At 38.6% G+C, this 18,670-nt stretch overlaps 1 protein-coding gene across 1 annotated transcript in view; it reads left to right on the forward strand.

Annotated features, from left to right (window-relative positions):
• Positions 1-18,670, forward strand: part of atrnl1b (attractin-like 1b) — a 1,024,737-nt gene that overhangs the window by 800,637 nt on the left and 205,430 nt on the right. Inside the window, exon 27 of the mRNA XM_059947922.1 lies at positions 7,817-7,924. Within this exon, the coding sequence (XP_059803905.1) occupies positions 7,817-7,924 (108 nt within the window). The remainder of the gene's footprint in view (positions 1-7,816; positions 7,925-18,670) is intronic.

Genomic DNA, 18,670 nt, shown 5'->3' on the forward strand with positions numbered 1-18,670 from the left:
TACTTTTTTATTTCTATTTTTGCACAACTTATTTAATTTAACTTTTTAAATATATATATATAAAATACTTCTTACTGTAAAGTACAGTTTTTGTGTATTGCAATGTACTGCTGCTGCTTAACAACAAATTTCATGACATATGCTGATATTAAACTTGATACTGAATCTGAGTCATTGTCTTCACAGTTTTACAGGGTTTCTTTTTAAAAATCACACTGACATCAATCATTTCTCTTCTTTTTTAAATGAAGCGAGTTCCAACAGTTAATGGATGTTTCAGAAATATATAGATGACATAAACACACACATCGAGCTGGAGCGTGCTCTATTTATGCCTGATGAAGTCTTAATTTATTTGTTTCTAGATACAGCAATAGAATAGCCTGATGAACTCAATTTGAAGTCTTGATGAAGAGTCTTGGCCCGAAACGTCAACTGTTTATTCCCACCCATTGATGCTCCCTGACCTGCTGAGTTCCTTCAATACATTGTGTGTATTGCTCTGGATTTCCAGCATCTGCAGTCTGTCTTGTGTGTATTTGTGCCTGCTGTTGTACCTTTACTTTTACCTCATTTTCTGCAGTGCTGTCAATGGTCCTGAACCCGGGCAGCAACATCCTTATCACCAATGATCAGCACCTTGTCCTCAGGTTGGCAGAGCCTGATGTCATAGCTCTGTGATACCTTAGCGGCACTTTCCTACTCTATTCCCGCACTCCTTGATTATATTGTATCATTTATTTATTTAGAGATACAGCGCAGAATATACCCTTTAGGCCCTTCAGGCTGCGCCACCCAGCAACCCCTGATTTAACCCCAATTTCCACTGACCAATGAACCTTCTAACCGGACTGTGGGAGGAAGCCAGAACAGCCGGAGGAAACTCACACATTCCAGATGGAGGATGGACAGATACCTTACAGACGATGCTGGGATTGAACTCCAAACTTCAACGCCCAAGCTATAATAGTGCTACTGTGGTGCCTGTTAAATATTAATATTTCTAATATTTTTGGATATATTAATATCTAAAAATCTGCAGTTCCCCCTTGGGATTGTGCTCAGCAACTGAGACTCCACAGCCTTCTTCATTAGAGATGATGCCCCTCCATTGGTCAGGGTTGACCATGGATGTTGTGTCCTAGCTGTCAAAGTTGATATGCAAGCCAGGGCAGTACAATATGGACAACACGTGGTTGTCCATGCAGCAGGCTGCCCCTCTCCACACGGCTCATGAATTCAAAGGAAAGGTAGATATCAGTACAGTTTGGCACCAGCAGTATTGCAAGAGTTTACAGTCAGCATTGAACTAAACGTAGGACTGTTTTAGGGACTTCAGCTCTGGATTTTTCTTAGGGATTTAATCTGAAGCCCCTGTGGCAGCTAAGATTTGAGATCAGAATTTTCTTTGTCTTATATGAGTTGCCAACCATGGCTGTCAAGCCCCTTCTTCCCAGAGTGACTGTTAGGACACTAGTAATCTTTCTTTACCCCTTCTCCTGTCACTAAAAACAGTTCTACCAGGCCTGGTAGCTAAGCCACACATGAAGGCAAGGAGCTGGACTTGGTTGCTAGAGGCTATTGAGACTCAAGCCATTGGAAGCATTTAATAGGTAATGGGAGCTTATCCCTACTACCCACTTTCTAACTATGACAGCCTGCTGTTGAGTAGAGACATAGTTCTTTTAATTCTATCCTGAATGGCATTATTTTGTCTGTGATCCCATTTTTAGACACCTATATCTGAGGAGCCTCATGTCTACTAGCTGCTATCTGTTTTCTTTTATCGTGGTAACTGGTTGAAGGTCAGAGCACTGTATTTGTGGCATTTTAATATATTCCAGTTCATATGAAGTGTTCTGGACCAAAATATTTTTATCGGTTATTTTTTATCATGGTAATTGTTTGGAGAACAGTGCACCGTATTTGTGGTCTGTTAATAATGCATTGATCAAGCAACCATCTGTTGTAATTGTTAGCCACACACTTTAGCATATTGTAAATATAGTGAGTCATCATGTAAACTCTCACCAGTAATGTGTTTAGTTATAGTGTTGATGTATTCATTGAGAATTAAATGTTTTGACTAGATTATATTTTATTAATTTAGCTTGTAAAAATTATCAGTCTTTTGCTTTCCTATTTGAGAAGAAATGAAATGAGGCCCTTTTTTTATTCTGGGTCAACCATGGATATTGCATCCTAGCTGTCTACGTGATACGCAACCCAGGGCAGTGTGATATGGAGAGAAGCTGTTGCCCATACAGCAGGCTCCTCCTCTCTATGCAGCTGATGAATACAAAGGAACGGAAGAGGCCAATATAGTTTGGTACCAGCGGCTTCGCAGAATTTGAGAGTCAACGTTGAACTCGACGTTCAACCTTAGAGACTCCAGCACCAGAGTTTTTCTCAGAGTTTACTCCCGAAGCCTTCACCATGAGTGGGTGTAGCCGGGAGGCAACAGAGATGTGAGGTTTCTTCTCCTAGATGAGGTGACAACCGTGGCTGACGAGCCCCATCTGCCCCAAGCGACCAGTTCTAAGGCGCCAGTAATACACCTTTACCCCTTCTCCTGTCAGCAGAAATGGTTCTGCTGGGCTTAATAGCTAAGCCACACATGAAGGCCAGGAGCTGGACTTGGTTGTCAGAGGTGAATTGAGATGTATGCCATTAGGAGCATTTAATGAATAGTGGGAGCTTATCCCCACTACCACCCCTGACTATAACAACCTTAAGAAACCAGAAATGATATAATACATAAGAATTAAAGACTGTAGATAATGTCAATAATGAATTGATGTGCATATTACATTAAAATATTAATTAGAAGTATCTAATGCAAACATGCCATTTTTTAAAATATTCTAATCAGCAGCAAGGATACCACTGTTGTAACTATGCTAATATATTATTTTATTCATATATTTTATGCTTACTGCACAGCATACATAGAATAATGTTTTAATGAGCCCTCCATTATTGTCAAGAAATAGAAATTTTCATGTTCAATAACATGAATGGGACTATATTTTGTGAATGTATGAGTATTCATGTACTTCTGAGCCCCACCAAATTCTTGGAGCGCCAAATATGTTCAAAATGCTGGATGTATATAAAACAAAACTGCCCTTTTCCTTTCTAATGAAGAAAATAATCTTGACACCACTGATTTTTCATGTGCAAATTGTATTCAACCACACCAAATATATAACCTCTGGTGCAAGTACATATGTTGTTGATTTCCTGCTAAAGATGATGTATGACTTTAGACCAATGCAGGGGAGCTGCTCGGATTTCATTTTCTATGATGAATAAAAGCATATCTGATATTTTTTAAACTGCCAAATACTGATGGGAAAATTCAAAATCTGAAAATAACAAGGAAAATTACTAATTAGGAAACTTATTTGAATCTTTGTGTGAATTCTGTAAAATAAAATATTGAGTTTAAATAAAGCCAAGTTAGAGCTTTAACTGCAGAGTTAATTCTGTATCTGCTCCAGAGCTGGAGTAATGTGACTTTACTGATACTGTTATTTATAATAAATGGAATTTCATGGCATAATGATAAGCTTACAGTGGTATATTTTAAATGGGAATTTGTGATTTCCTTGAATAGATGTTTTCTGAACACCTCACCTATAAGACCATAAGACAAATCAGAATTGTATATGAGTTTCTCCAGATGCCTTCAAACTGCAGCTGTCAAACTCCTACTTAAAAAGTCAAACCTTGATAGTAAGGCACTAGCTAACTACAGGCCTACATCAGTTCTTCTCTTCGTGGGCAAAATCTTGAGAAAACCATTTTAACCAACTCAGCAACTTTCTGAATGAGAACAGTATTCTAGAAGATTCAGTCAGGTTTTAGAGCAAATCACAGCAGAACATGCCCCTTACCAAAATCGTCAGCAACTGACAATTGTCAACTCTGCACTGATGCCAACAGTCTCAGTTCTAATTCTTCTAGATCTAATTTTATCTTCATTTGATCATGGCTGTTTTATTATCCCTCTCAACCCCAGCAATAAAGTGGGAGACAACTTCAGATCCTCTGGTCAGTCCAGATTGAATGAACCTAATTGGATTGCGTAGTTTAAAGGTCATTGTAATGTATGCTGATCACAACATTTATCTTGGCTGCCTTCCATTGGACAGCAATTCCATAGCTCTAAAAAGAGCTCATGATTTCAAAGGAAATAGCTATCTGCATCTTTATGGATTATCAGCTCTGAAGGAGTAGATCTATAAATTCTCCCATTTGCCTAGTGTTGTGTTCGACATTAAGGAATATTGCACAGCACACCTAGATGCCAGCATACAGGATATTCAACCGAATCTTATTAAAAACTCTGCTTGTACAGTATGTGAACTCATCCAATGAGGGAGAGGCTAAATGACTGGCATAGGAGTAATCTATTAACCACCAGGATGTACACCATGGAGGGAAGGACATACCAAGGAAGAGAGGGACCTTGGTGTCAACAACAAAAAAAATCCTTGATGGTGACAGCGTTAGTTGATGATGTAGTTCATAAGGCATGTGAGATGCTGGCCTTTATTAGTTGGTGAACTGGGTACAAGAGTGGGGATGTTATGCTCCAACTTTGTAAAGCATTGGTTAGACCTCAGCTGGAGTATTTACTGCATTCAGTTCTGGTCACCACACTATCAGAAGGATGTGATAATGCTGGAATGGTTGCTGAGGATGTTCACCAGGAGGTTGCCTGGGATGGAACATATAAGGAGAGACTGTAGAGGCTGGGTCTTTTCCTCTGGACCAGAGGCGGTTAAGAGAGCATAGGATTGAATAGATAAGAATACTGAGAGGGCTATGCAGGAAACATCTCCATATCAGCAGTGGATAAAACTAGAGGTTACAGCTCTAGGATAAGGACTAAGAGATTTTGAGGGATCTGAAGGAGACCTATTTCACCCAGAGGATGATGAGTACCTTGTATAAAATGCTTAAGAGAGTGGTGGAAGCAAAGTTGCATGTCTCCAAAGGAGCATTTGAATTGCTTTGGCATAGAAAAAAGTGTGTTCAGCTGTTGGAAGATTGTTGTGTTCAGTTGTTGTGGCTGGGTTAATATGGACATAATGGGCTGGCGAGCTCATTTCCATGCTCAATCAGTCAGTAGGTTATTGGCCTGTTGTGCATCCTCACTCCGTAGTCAACAAGGGCCAGTATTTCAAATTACCTCTTAAAGTCCTCTGTAGAGGCCACTTGAAAGGATCATCAATGAAGCACTTTCAAACACATTTTCTGTGTCCACCTTATTTATCTCATTTTAGCTGATATCATGTCAGTGACTTTTTTTTTGTTAACTATTCTGAGAAGCTGCAAGGTGTTGTAGTAATATGATCTTTACTGTGGAATTCATGTTTTTGATTACACCATAACACTCACTGGAATTTAAGGGTGTTTCCACTTCAGCAAAGCTTTCATTTCTTATGAATGGTGTAAAATCCAATGCAGCCATCATGCAAGGACATGTTACTCTCAAGAACAACAATGAACAAACTAAAAAATTGTATTCAAAGTGCACACGGCTACAGTTTACAAAGCTGTGACCTTTGGGAATTATGATTCTCTTTCACAGAAACTAAAAGGAAGACAATTGCTAGAGCCTCCAAGTTATCTTTCTTTTTGATCAGTTTTTGATTCTTGAGTTTATTTGATGTATATGTTGCTTCAATTTAGCAGATAATCAAAGTCATTGATAACTTTAATGCACTTAAATCTTAACACTCGTGATCCTAAATGTATGCTATGTTCTCTTCCGTGTTCTCCATGATCCTGACCACAATTTACAAACCACTACTGGCCAGCTGTAATCAAGGGCTTGAGATTCTGCATGATGTCGTCACCAAACAAGGAACAGTCCATCCAGACGCATTTCAGATCATAGTCAGGGACTTCAATATGGCTTGTCTGAAGAAATCTTGGCGCAATTACCGTACTACTCCACTGCTATATTATGATAAGGAATGCCTACCTTTACATGCCCAGATCGCACTTCATCAAATCTAATCACTTGGTTGCCCTTCTCCAACCTGCATACAGGCGGAGGCTAAAGAGCAAGGTTCCAGAGAAAAGGACAAGAAAAAGGTGGTTGTGGGAGGCAGAAGAGCAGCCACAAATTTGCTTTGAGTCTGTAGACTGGGCTATGTTCCAGAACTCATCAGTGGACCTGAATGAATACACCATGGTTATCATGGACCTTATATAAGCAGCCATAGATGTGCGTGTCCCCACAAAATCTTCCCCAACTAGAAGCTATGGATGAAACATGAGATCTGCAATCTGCAAAGGTATTCAGAATTGGTGACCAACTAAGATACAAGAGATCCAGATACAATCTTTGGAAAGCCATCTCACAGCCGAAGAGGCAATTCTGGACTAAACTTGAATCAACAAAGGATGCTCGACAGTGGTGGTGGGACTTGAATACTATTACCTCTTATAAAGTGAAATCAAGTGACATAGATGACAACAGGGCTTTGCTTCTAGATGGGCTCACTTTGTCCATCAAAACTTGGAGGAACCAACTCCCACAGCTGCCGATGATCTTGTGATTTCGAGTTCAATTCCAGCGTCCTCTGTAAGGAGTCTGTATATCTTCCCCATGATAAGTATGGGTTTATCCATGTGCTCCAGTGTCCTCCCACGGTCCAAAGACGTGCCATGTAGCAGGTTAATTGATCATTGTAAGTTGTCCTGTGATTAGGCGAGGGTTAAATTGGGAGTTGCTGGGTGGGGTGGCTCGAAGGACCAGAAAGGCCTATTCTATGCTGTATCTCTATTTTGTGAAGATAGCAGAAATAGGGTCAGCTGTGTCTCTTGGGGCTATTAAATACATTTTAAGGTGGGTTTAAAATGTTTAAGCACCTTTTTAAGACATTTCTAAAGTATTTAGTCACAAGCTTGTTCGATGTTTGCCACAAGCTTTTCACACGTTAAGTGAAAAGTATTACAAGGATTTTATGCAGTTTGTATTCCCTGTAGTGTAAGTCTCCAAAGTAAAACTAAGCTTTTGCCTCTTATTGATTCTGGATGAAAAGAAGCTTTCTTCTCTAAATTAATTCTTTAGGGAAAAAAATCCACTAAAAGATTGATCAGTGTCCTATTGTAACCAGACCTTTAAGTCATGCATTACCACCAATCTGGCAAGTCAATGTGACATTTCTTCTTTGATAAACTATTTTTTTAATGATCTTGTTCAGACTGATGGTCGAAATCTGAATTATTGGACTGATTTTATCTTAATGTCACTCCAAATATAACTATGTACAGTACATGAACATATCTCTTGCAGAACCCTCAGAATCTTGTCTTTATGGTGTTATATACTTCAACTGCTGCAACTTTTCTTTATGTTTAAGTGTCATCTTCTGGTTAAGATATGGATCATTATTGTCATTTGGCTGTTCTTTCAGTAGCAAATTGAACCTGTTTACATTAACAATTTGTTTTTGAACTAAGAGTTATCAGTTTTAAGAGGTTGTTACAAACATATGCTCTCTCACAGATTAATTTCCAAAGTTAACTCATCTGAAATGTAAAGTGTTCTCTAACAGTATGTTGAAATAAAATCATCATCATTGGCGTTACAAATGCAAAATTATGTAGCAAGTTTCTACATAAAACAGACCTTGTTCATACTTGTTATGTGTGAGAGTACAATCGTAAAGCTGAGAATTTATTGGAAAAAGGAGAAATAAAAATTATTAAGTATCCAAATTATTGAGAGTTTGTCACAAGACATGATTTTGTGCTTGAATTTTAAAAGTCAGTCTCTGTATTTCTTATACAGCAACTTCTGCGGGAAAGGCAGCAAATGGCTAGTCGACCTTTTGCATCTGTTGATGTAGCCCTGGAAGTTGGAAGTGAACAACCAGATATCGTGAGAGGACCACTAGAGGTAAGAACCATTCTCTCATTCATTAACTGTGGCGTAAATATCTTCTGTACCCAGACAACATTAAGTATGCTATAGTAAGGCATATATGTTATGATATCTATGAGGACAATTTCATACCAATACTTGAGCCCATATATCAAATGGATAATTATTTCAAAAGCATGTGGTGTTTTATTATAGGGTATAGTTACCTTGTAGTTCTTTTTTAAGAGGACTGCATTTCCCATTGTGTACAACTGAGTGTGTGCAATAAATTGCTTAACAGTAAAGCAATATGATAGACTCCATTTTGTGGAGCAGCAATATATCTATTTAAATATCAATAGAAAGGCTAAACCTATTGGGACTTTACAATAGAGAGCTGCCTTACAGGCATTATTGCTTCTGTACAATGAAATGTACTGTAATAGGAAAGGGCCTTGAGATGTCTGGAAAGTGTGTTACATGTGGTAATTCATCTTTATCTCATGAAAATATTAATTAGTAAATTATCACTTAAATATATAATAATTATAAGAGCCAATGAACAACAATTTAAAACACATAAATCAGTGTTTTAGATAAATTCAGCAATCCTATATTTCAAGCTGAGATATATGATCAAAGGGAAGAGAACAGGGGTAATATGATGTCAAGAATACTGTGACCACTGCTATTTGAGTTAGCTTGAAGCTCCACAATGCTGAATCTATCCGTAATTTTTGTAACTATTTTATTGCCTTGCTGTTAATGATACTGAGATTTTTCTGGAATATTATGCATCTTTGACAATTGCATGCTTTTCCATCAGCACCACGAAGAAGGCTGTGTCTTTGCTGCTTTGTGATATTTTTTCAATTTGAATTTTCATCAGCTTTATCTTAAAAGTCTAATCTGTAGTTATAAGACTGAAAACAAAAAATCATGTCCAGGAATTTATTTTTTTAGCAAATCTCTTTTGCCCAAAATCTGATCCATGGCAGAAGTGCAATATGGTAGAATGTAGCAGTGGCTTCACAATTTGCCATTTTGTGAAATTCAGTTTCAGTTGAATTTCAGAAAGAATAGAACAGCAGTTGCCACAAAACATAGTGCATTCAGTGTGAACACAAACTGGAGATGAATCACAAGCAAATGAGTAAAATATTAATGCCTGTGCATATACAACAACAATGACAACAGATTAAACTTGCTCCCACCATTGCTTGTATACGTGACACCAGTTTGATAACATTGTGTTCAACCTGATTTTAATACCATATATTTGCTGAATTTGAACTTAAACATTGCATAGTTTAATTCTGTCATGTCTCTTTACTGAAAATCCATGCTGCAGTTTACGTATGTAGTTCAAACAGACAATTTAGCAAATCCTACTCCCTGGAAGTTTACAGTTGAACTTACTTTCCTCAGTTGAATAAACTCTGGCATCTTGACTATCAAATGGATTGTCACAGGGAAGAGAGATCTGACAAACAGGTTTAGAAATTCAAAATACTTTGTGTGTGTGCTTAAAACTTGTTTAAGAGGATTGTTGAAATTATTTGATTAAGACTTGTTGAAACTTATGCATGATTCTCGTGGTTTTTTAGTGGCTTATAATGATGTATTTAGTTTTAATTAAGTTTAATCTGTGGATTGCCTAAAAATAAACTATCTAATATTTTATCAGATGCATATTCTGAATATCTGTTGAATCAAAATGAGTCCTGTAGCATATTGCATTTCCAAAAAAAATCATCAAAATCTAAATACTACTTTAATTAAAATCTTGATATGCATGTCAAGGTGATTAGTGGTGGTCAGATAACCAGGCAGTACTGATCCTCTAACATCCTATGCAGATTAGCATTTTTTGTCTCTTTGTATCTTCAATCTTCACATCAGCTGGGTAAAACAAGCAACGGGTAGCAATCATCATCATCCGAGTCCATAGGACACTCAAAGCTGCTGCGCAGGTTGACTCTGTGGTTAAGAAGGCATATGGTGCATTGGCCTTCAACATCTGTGGGATTGAGTTTAAGAGCCAAGAGGTAATGCTACAGCTCTATAGGACCCTGGTCAGACTCCACATGGAGTACTGTGCTCAATTCAGGTCGCCTCATTACAGGAAGGATGTGGAAGCTATAGAAAGGATGCAGAGGAGATTTACAAGGCTTTTGCCTGGATTGGGGAGCATGGCTTATGAGAATAGGTTGACTAAACGAAGCCTTTCACCTTGGAGCAGCGGAGGATGAGAGGTGACCTGATAGACAGTCAGACAGACATACTTTATTGATCCCGAGGGAAATTGGGTTTCGTTACAGCTGCACCAACAAAGAGTAGTGAAGAAATATAGCAATATAAAACCATAAATAATTAAATAATAAGTTAATCATGCCAAGTGGAAATAAGTCCAGGACCAGCCTATTGGCTCAGGGTGTCTGACACTCTGAGGGAGGAGTTGTAAAGTTTGATGGCCACAGGTAGGAATGACTTCCTATGACGCTCAGTGTTACATCTCAGTGGAATGAGTCTCTGGCTGAATGTATTTCTGTGCCTAACCAGTACATTATGGAATGGATGGGAGTCATTGTCCAAGATGGCAGAGGTGTATAAGATGATGAGAGGCATTTATTGTGTGGATAGTCAGAGGCTTTTTCCCAGGGCTGAAATGGCTAACACGAGAGGGCACAGTTTCAAGGTGCTAGGAAGTAGGTACAGAGGAGATGTCAGGAGTAAGTGTTTTATGCAGAGAGTGATGAGTGCGTGGAATGGGCTGCCGGAGACGGTGGTGGAGGTGGATACGATAGGGTCTTTTAAGAAACTCCTGGATGAATACATGGAGCTTAGAAAAATCGAGATCAATGGGTAATCCTAGATAATTTCTAAAGTAAGTGCATGGTCGGCACAGCATTGGGGGCTGAAGCGCCTGTCTTGTGCTGTAGGTTTTCTGTGTGTCTGTTTGTGCCATGTCGTATAGCTTAGGCAACATGATCAAAAACCATGATTGTCCTTGGCAATTTTTTCTACAAGAAGTGGTTTGCCATTGCCTTCTTATGAACAGTGCCTTTAGAAGGTGGGTGACCCAGTCATTATTAATACTCTTGAGAGATTGTCTGCCTGGTGCCAGTGGTCACCTAACTAGGACTTGTGATATACACCAGCTGCTATACAGCATATTACAAAAGTGACTTATAATAATACCATACTGTTACATAATATTCCCCCTGCAATTACACCTGGCCCCTGTAAAATTTCAGCAGACTTCCTTACAATCGGACTCTTATCCTCTCACAATGAAGGCCAACATACTACTTGCCTTTCTAATTTTTTGGTGTACACACAACTAATTTTCAGCGCAGGATGAAGAAAGTGTTTTGGTTACTGTTTTCATAGGGATTCTGCTGCAGATGAATGTACGTTCATTTCAAAATGATAATGTACATCTAATAAGAAAGTGGCAGATATTAAATGGAGACAATCTCTTTCATCACATTTTTGATGTGGGAAGGGTGCCAAGTATCACTAGTAAAAGCAAATAGTTGCTTATGATGGGGTGAAAGGTTACTGGGGATAGTTGAAATGCAGAGTGAAGTTGTAATCAGAGCAGCCAGGATCAAATTGAATGGTGGAACAAGACAAAAGGCCGAGTGACCTTTTCTGGGCTCCTTAGTCATATGTTTGTAAATACGGATCAATATTATCTATTTGACTGGTAGAGTAAGTGTCTGAGGGACTGAATGGCTTCTTTCTGTCCCCATATTCATGTTTCCCTGTGCCTTTTTTGAAAAATGTGCCTGGGTGTTGGAAATAAAACTATGTAAGCAAAACATCCATTAAATGTTGCATATCAGCAGGGCAAATGAATCCCAGTCTCTCTGGATCACCATTTTTGTTTTTACCTCACTATTTTTGAAAATAATTCCGATGTTATGATGGTAGGTTCACTTGTGAGCATCTTTATTGCTTCAACTCCAAGGCCATAAATAACAAAGTGTAAAGTTTTGTAATTTGCATTTGCATTTGTAATTTTGCCTTCTATTTCATGCTGCAGTAATGTTCCCTTCCATTTCCCTCCTTTTGCTTTTATCAATGTTTCTCCATTTGTACAAAAGCAACTTTTGTAACTTCTTTATGCCTCTGAGAAGGTGAAATTCTGTGCTCCGTTACCAAACTTCTGAGATCTCACACATTTAGAGCTGGCATGCCTGTTATGAAAATTCTGATTGGTCGAGAACCATCTCCAAGCTTCACTCTTTTGAGCTTGTCCAATCTCGGAAACCTGAAGACTGTTAGAGTAATGGAACACACATAACCATGTCACATGTTGATCAGATTTTTGAATATGAAGCAATATTTGTTGAACAATCATAGTAGTCCCACGATCCTGATTTTGCACTAGCTTAATTAGTTTTCCCTGTTGCCTCCCTTTGCCTTTCTCTGTCTAATGACCAACTGTTTAAGCAAATGAGGGCTTATTTCAAATGCACGACCTCACTTTCTTAATGTGTTATAAACCTGGGCACATATTCGGTTGTTTCTGTTGCCTTAAACATCTTTAGAAGTCTACAATTGCCATAGATTTATGGTGAAGTAATGGGGATAAAGAGCATGAAATTCAGAATTACCAAAGTTCAAAGTATATTTATTATAAAAGTACATACATGTGTACATCAACATATACTACCTTGAGATTCATTTTCTTGTGGGCATTCAAAGTAAATACAAAGAAACACAATGGAATCAGTGAAAAGCCGCACATAAGACAAGCAAACAATATGTTCAAATGACAACAAGTTCTGCAAATACAAAAAGAAAAAAAAAACAAAATAATAATAAATAAATATCAGGAACATCAGATGAAGTGTCTGTGAAAGTGAGTCCATAGCTTGTGGGAACAGGTCAGTGATGGGGTGAGTGAAGTATTGAGCGTCTACCAATTCCAGCCATGACTTTGGCAGGCATGTGTAACTCAATCAGGTCGTTCATAAATTTGATCCCAAGATGAGCTTCTGACACATCCCTTTGACCACCGACACACCACCTTCTATCTCCAAGGTATTATAGTTGGAGTTCAAATGGTTGGCAACCCTTTGTCAATACTTTTGTAACCTCGGATTAACTACTGCTACATAATCTTCAACTTCGACTCAGAGGAGGTTTAATGTCACCCAAACCCTTTCTCTAAATGTTATAATCCACACCATGTTCTGTGCACCCTGCTAGCCTATATTTGGTATCTGTGTTGGTTTACAGTCTGCTAGCAACTCATTTTTAAAATTTTGATTCTCCTGTTTATCTGTATTCTCATCATTGCCCATTTCCATAGTATTCTCCTCCAGCTGTACAGCCATATAAGATATCTTTGCTCCTCAGTTCTGACACCTCTGCAACCTTGATTATAATCACTACATCTTTCATGCCTTTGGCATAAAGTATTGAATTTTACATTAATCTTTTACAATTCTCCACCTCTACATCCTCCTTAAAACCACCTCATTGACCAAGAACCTGACACAAGATTTCCTTATTGAATATGGGGTCAAAGTTTGCTTGATGTTGCTCCTATAAAGTGCCATAAACAACATTAATACATTTAAAGTGTTACATCCACATTAATTCTCTATCTCACTTACACTTCTTGCGCTGATACAATAAGGACCAATGTAAGATTGAGGGACAGCACCTCATTTTCTTGCAGCCGCCTCAAACCAATATTAAAATCTACAACTTCAGGTAACTGTATTTCTCTCGAGATCAGTCATCAATCGGTAAAATTGGCTCGGATTGTTTGTTTTTTGACCTTTTTCTTGAAGTAGATTCCCAGGCACACCTTCATGTATTTCACAACTCCTACATTCTTCTGACTTTGCTCTTTTGTCTATATGTTGTTTTATTTATTTTTACTTAATTTTACTTTAGCCGTACCACCCAGAAACCCCCATTTTAACCTTAGCCTAATCACTGGACAATTTACAATGATCAATTGACCATCGCATGCAGAAAACCTACACGTTCCACGGGAAGAACTTACAGAATCCTTACAGATGATATTGGAATTAAAGGTGGCCTGAGCTGTAATAGCATTGGACTAACTGCTACGCTACCAAAATGTCCAGTCTCCTCTTACTCCCTATTGGCTCTCATTCACACATTGACTAAATGACCAGATGTTTATAGCATATACCCAAGGTCACCCTTTCTTACTCTATCATTTCCCCTTCCACAACCGTCTTTGATTGAGGTTAGCTCTTCTTTTCCAGCAGACGCAGACCAGCATGCTAAGTATTTCGAGCATTTTGTGTTTATTTTAGAATTCCAGGATCTGTAGTTTCTGTTATGTGATTTTCATTTGATTCAAATAAAAAATACCAATTGTTATTTCTGTAAAAAAAGTTATTTTGATGCTCCTCAGAGTAGAGAAGCAACACTTTATATTCTGTCTTGGTAGTCTCCAATCTGATGGCATGAATATCAATTACTCCTTCAAGTAAAACTATTTTCCTCCCCCTCCTCTCTTCTTCTATTCCCCACCCTGACTTCTTCTCTGCTGACTATTACCTCTCCCTGGGTCCAATCCTCTTTCCCTTCCTGCTAAGGTCCACTTTCCTCTCCTATCAGATTCCTTCTTCTCTAGCCCTTTATCTTTCCTACCCACCTGGCTTCACTTATTACATTTGAGCTATCCTTCTTCCCCTTCCCCCACCTTTTTATTCTGGCATCTTACCTTTCCTTTCCAGTCCCGAAGAAAGGTCTCGACCCAAAACATCGACTGTTCATTAATTTCCATAGATGCTACCTGACTTGCAGAGTTCCACCAGCATTTTGTCAATGTTGCTTATATTTTATTGTAAATATTCAGCTAATTTTAGACAGAATTCTGGGAAGGAGTCATTTTGAGTTTATCCCGCTGAGAATCAGATCACAATACTCAAGTACAAAGCTCAAAGTAAATTTATTACCTAGGTACACATGTCACCATACACTACCTACCCTGAGATTCATTTTCTTGTGGGTATTCACAGTAAATACAAAGAAACACAATGCAATCAATGAAACACACAAAAAGATGGATAAACAACCCTGCCTGCTGAAGGGTTTCATCCCGAAATGTCTACTGTACTTTTTTTCCATAGAGGCTGCTGGGCCTGCTGAATTCCTCCAGCATTTTGTGTGTGTTGCTCAGGTAAACAACCAATGTGCAAGTACAAAAAGAAAAACAGAATAATTAATTAATAAGCAAGCAATATTGAAAATATGAGTTGTAGATGCTTCAGAAAGAGGTGACATAGAGTCAGAGAATGTTGAATGTTTGTGTTTGGAGTTAAGAAACTGTTGGGATAAGGCCACACTTTGGTTGGAGGAACAACACCTTATATTCCGTTTGTGTAGCCTTAGTCCAACATTATGGCACAAACATCAATTTCTCAAACTTCCAGTAGTGCCTCTCCCCACTTTCACCATTTCTCATCCCCTTGTTCCTTTCTATGTTATCTCCTTGCCTGCCCATGGCCTCCTGCTGGTGCTTCTCCCTCCTCTCCTTTTTTCTTTGTTCCATGACCTTCTGTCTCTTTCATCAATCAACTTCCTAGCTCTTTGCTTCATCCCTCCCTCTCTTTTAGTTGCACCTATTGCCTGGCATTTCTCTCACTCTTTCCCCCACCTTTCAAATCTACTCCACAGCTTTTTTTTCTCCAGTCCTGCCAAAGAGTTCTGGCCCAAAACATTGACTGTACTTTTTTCCGTAGATGCTGCCTGGCCTGCTGAGTTCCTCCAGCGTTTTGTGCGTGTTGCTTGGATTTCCAGCATCTGCAGATTTTTTCTTGTTTGTAATAAGTCAAAGTCAGCATAGTTCCTGTCAAAGGAAATCTTGCCTGATAGATCTGTTAGAGTTTTTCAAGGAAGTAACTAACAGAGCGGATGAAGGAAAAGCAGTGGATGTCATTTACTTGGACTTTCAGAAGGCACTTCATAAGGTGCCAGTCATGAGGGTCATAATGTTGCTGACCCTCTCCTCCTCTGATCCCCTGCTGAGGACTGGCTCATGGACCTCCAGCTTCCTCCTCTTGCAGTCAACAACCCTCTCCTTGGTTTGGCCAACAACAGTGTTGTTAGCAAACTTAAAATATGGTATTGGAGCTATACATAGCCTCACAGTCATGTATAAAGCAATTAGATCAGAGGGCTAAATACACAGCCTTGTGGTTTGTCTTTGCTGGTGGTAATTATGGAGGAGATATTGGGGTCTGCAAGTGAGGAAATCAAGGAGCAAATTGCACAAGGAGGTATTGATACCTAAGCATTGGAGATTATTGATTAGTTTTGATGGAATGATAGTATTCAATGCAGAGGTGTAGTCAGTGAATATCAATCTTCACTGTCCATATGTTCCAGGGCTGAGTGAGGAGCCAATGAAATGGCTTCTACTGTGGACCTATTGTGATGACAGGCAAATTGGAGCAGATCCAAGTAGCTTCTCAGGCTGGAGTTGATGTTTCATCACTAACCTCTCAAAGTGCTTCATCACAATGGATGTCAGTGTTACTGCACGATATTCATTAAATTATTCATTTATGTTATGAAAGAAAAAGACATTTTTGAGCACCATTGTGATTGAAGCCTGCTTGAAGCAGATAGGTTCTTCAGACTGCCAAAGCCAGAGGGTAAAGATATCAGTGAACACTCTGGCCAGTTGATTAGCACAAGGTTTCAGGGTTCAGCCAGGTACACTGTCTGGGCCGGATACTTTCCATATGGAGTCACTAACAAAAATTGCCAGGTGAAGTATAGACCTTACTCATTTAGGAAACTGTTGTGCAGAAAAGGCAGTGGAACATTTTTTTGGAGCTGATTTTACTTTCCGTATATGGTAGAGGACAGGCAATTCCTCTGTGAATGTAGGCTATTAGAACTAACTGGACAGTTGAGATTATTTTAAAATTGCTGGAGTCACTTGTGCTTTTATTGTAGCCACTTTGAATTAACTTTAATTGAGTATTTTTCTCCAAGCTGAAGTGTGCTGAGTGTTATACAGCCAGTTAGGACAAACCTACCACAATGTTAACTTACCATCATAGCTATCATAATGGGCACCACGGTAGCTAGGCGATTAGCAAAATGCTATTACAGCTTTGAGCATCAGAACCTGGAGTTCAACTCAGGTGCTGTCTGTAAGCAGGCTCTTTATGTCTTCCCTGTGGAATGCGTGGGCTTTCACCATGTTCCTGTTTCCTCCCACAGTCCAAAAACATACTGGGTAGGTTAATTGATCATCAAAAATTGTCCCGTGAATAGGCAAGGTTTGATCAGGACTATCGAGTGTGGGTGTGGCCTGAGGGGCTGGAAGGGGCTACTCACCACTGTATCGCTAAATAAGTAAATAATTGGAATGAGGATGGAGTTGTGCTGTCATAAGAGCATCAGTAAAATACCTTCCATTCAGGAGGCTCTGTGAATGTTGTAGGTTGAATTGAACTATAAGAAGTCAACACCTCCACTGTACTGTGGTTCAGGCAACCTACAAATAGAAAAGATTAGAGGTGATCTTCTGTTCTTTGCATATCAGAGTATGAAAGCAATGGAATTTACAGTATGGGATTACTGATTGTGGAGGCCTTCGCTGCATTTCCTGCAGTGGCAATCTAAGGTGAAACCAGCATTTTTCTGTTGTTTCAGTAACGTGTATTAATGTCAACTAATCCAGTAAAATCTTCATGAAAAGGTGAAAAAGTAATGTGACAAGTTTAAAATTCAAAGTAATTTCTTATCAAAGTATGTTTATGTTCCTATATATAATACCTTAAGATTTATTTTCTTGCAGGTTAAAAGGAAATACAATAGAATTTGGAAATAAATGCAGTATTTGGAATGTTGGTTTCTAGAGGGCCCTGGATTTTGGAATGTTTTTCTCTTTCATCAGACCAAAGACATCTTTGTGCTCTTGTATCACTGTAACACAGTATACATATTAATAGCCCTGACATACAGTATGCCATCTGATACAAAGAAACTGAAGTGATCACCTCAGCATTCTGCACGAAGTGTGCTACTTGAAGCTTGCACCAGCTCGGATGTTGACATTTCAGACAGTCCTGGTTGAGTTTTGAGTTAGAATGACAGGAACAAGTCACTCATCACCAGCGATGAGTGACTTTTTGTGCACTGAAGTGACCAGGAGCTGTTGAATTATTCATTTATATTATGAAGGGAAAAGATATGGATCAATTTGGACAGTTGTGCATCTAAAATTTCCTACCAGACTGATTGCCATTAAGCAACAATAAAGAACAATGGCATTTGCAAAGGGGCATCTTGGGAAAATACAATTGCGCTGTAACAAATGCTTCCTTTTTATGATTTAGAATTTTACAGTCCTAACCACTTCATAAACCAGTTCAGATGTTTGGACAATGATCAGTCTAAGATAACAATTGGTAAAAACAGTAATCAGAAAATAAAACATTGCAGATGCTGGAGATATGAAATTAGAAAAAAAATGGGAATAGTTGCCAGGACAAGCAGTTATTTGTTAAGAAGGAAAGAGAGTTTCTTCATGGGAGTTAAGGACCCGTTGTGCTTTTTAATTCCCATGAAGTAGAAAGAACTGAAATATATATATGGGCATCACTAGAAGACAATATTTGTGATTTGATTTTTTTTAGTATCAACAAAAAAGAGAAAACTCTGAATCTATGAAGACCGAAATGAAATCAAATCTATTTGATGAATAGTAAATGCCAGAAGAATAATATGTTATCTTTCATGCATATATAAAAAGAGTTGTTG

This window comes from Hypanus sabinus, chromosome 22, assembly GCF_030144855.1.
Source record: "Hypanus sabinus isolate sHypSab1 chromosome 22, sHypSab1.hap1, whole genome shotgun sequence".
NCBI lineage: Eukaryota > Metazoa > Chordata > Chondrichthyes > Myliobatiformes > Dasyatidae > Hypanus > Hypanus sabinus.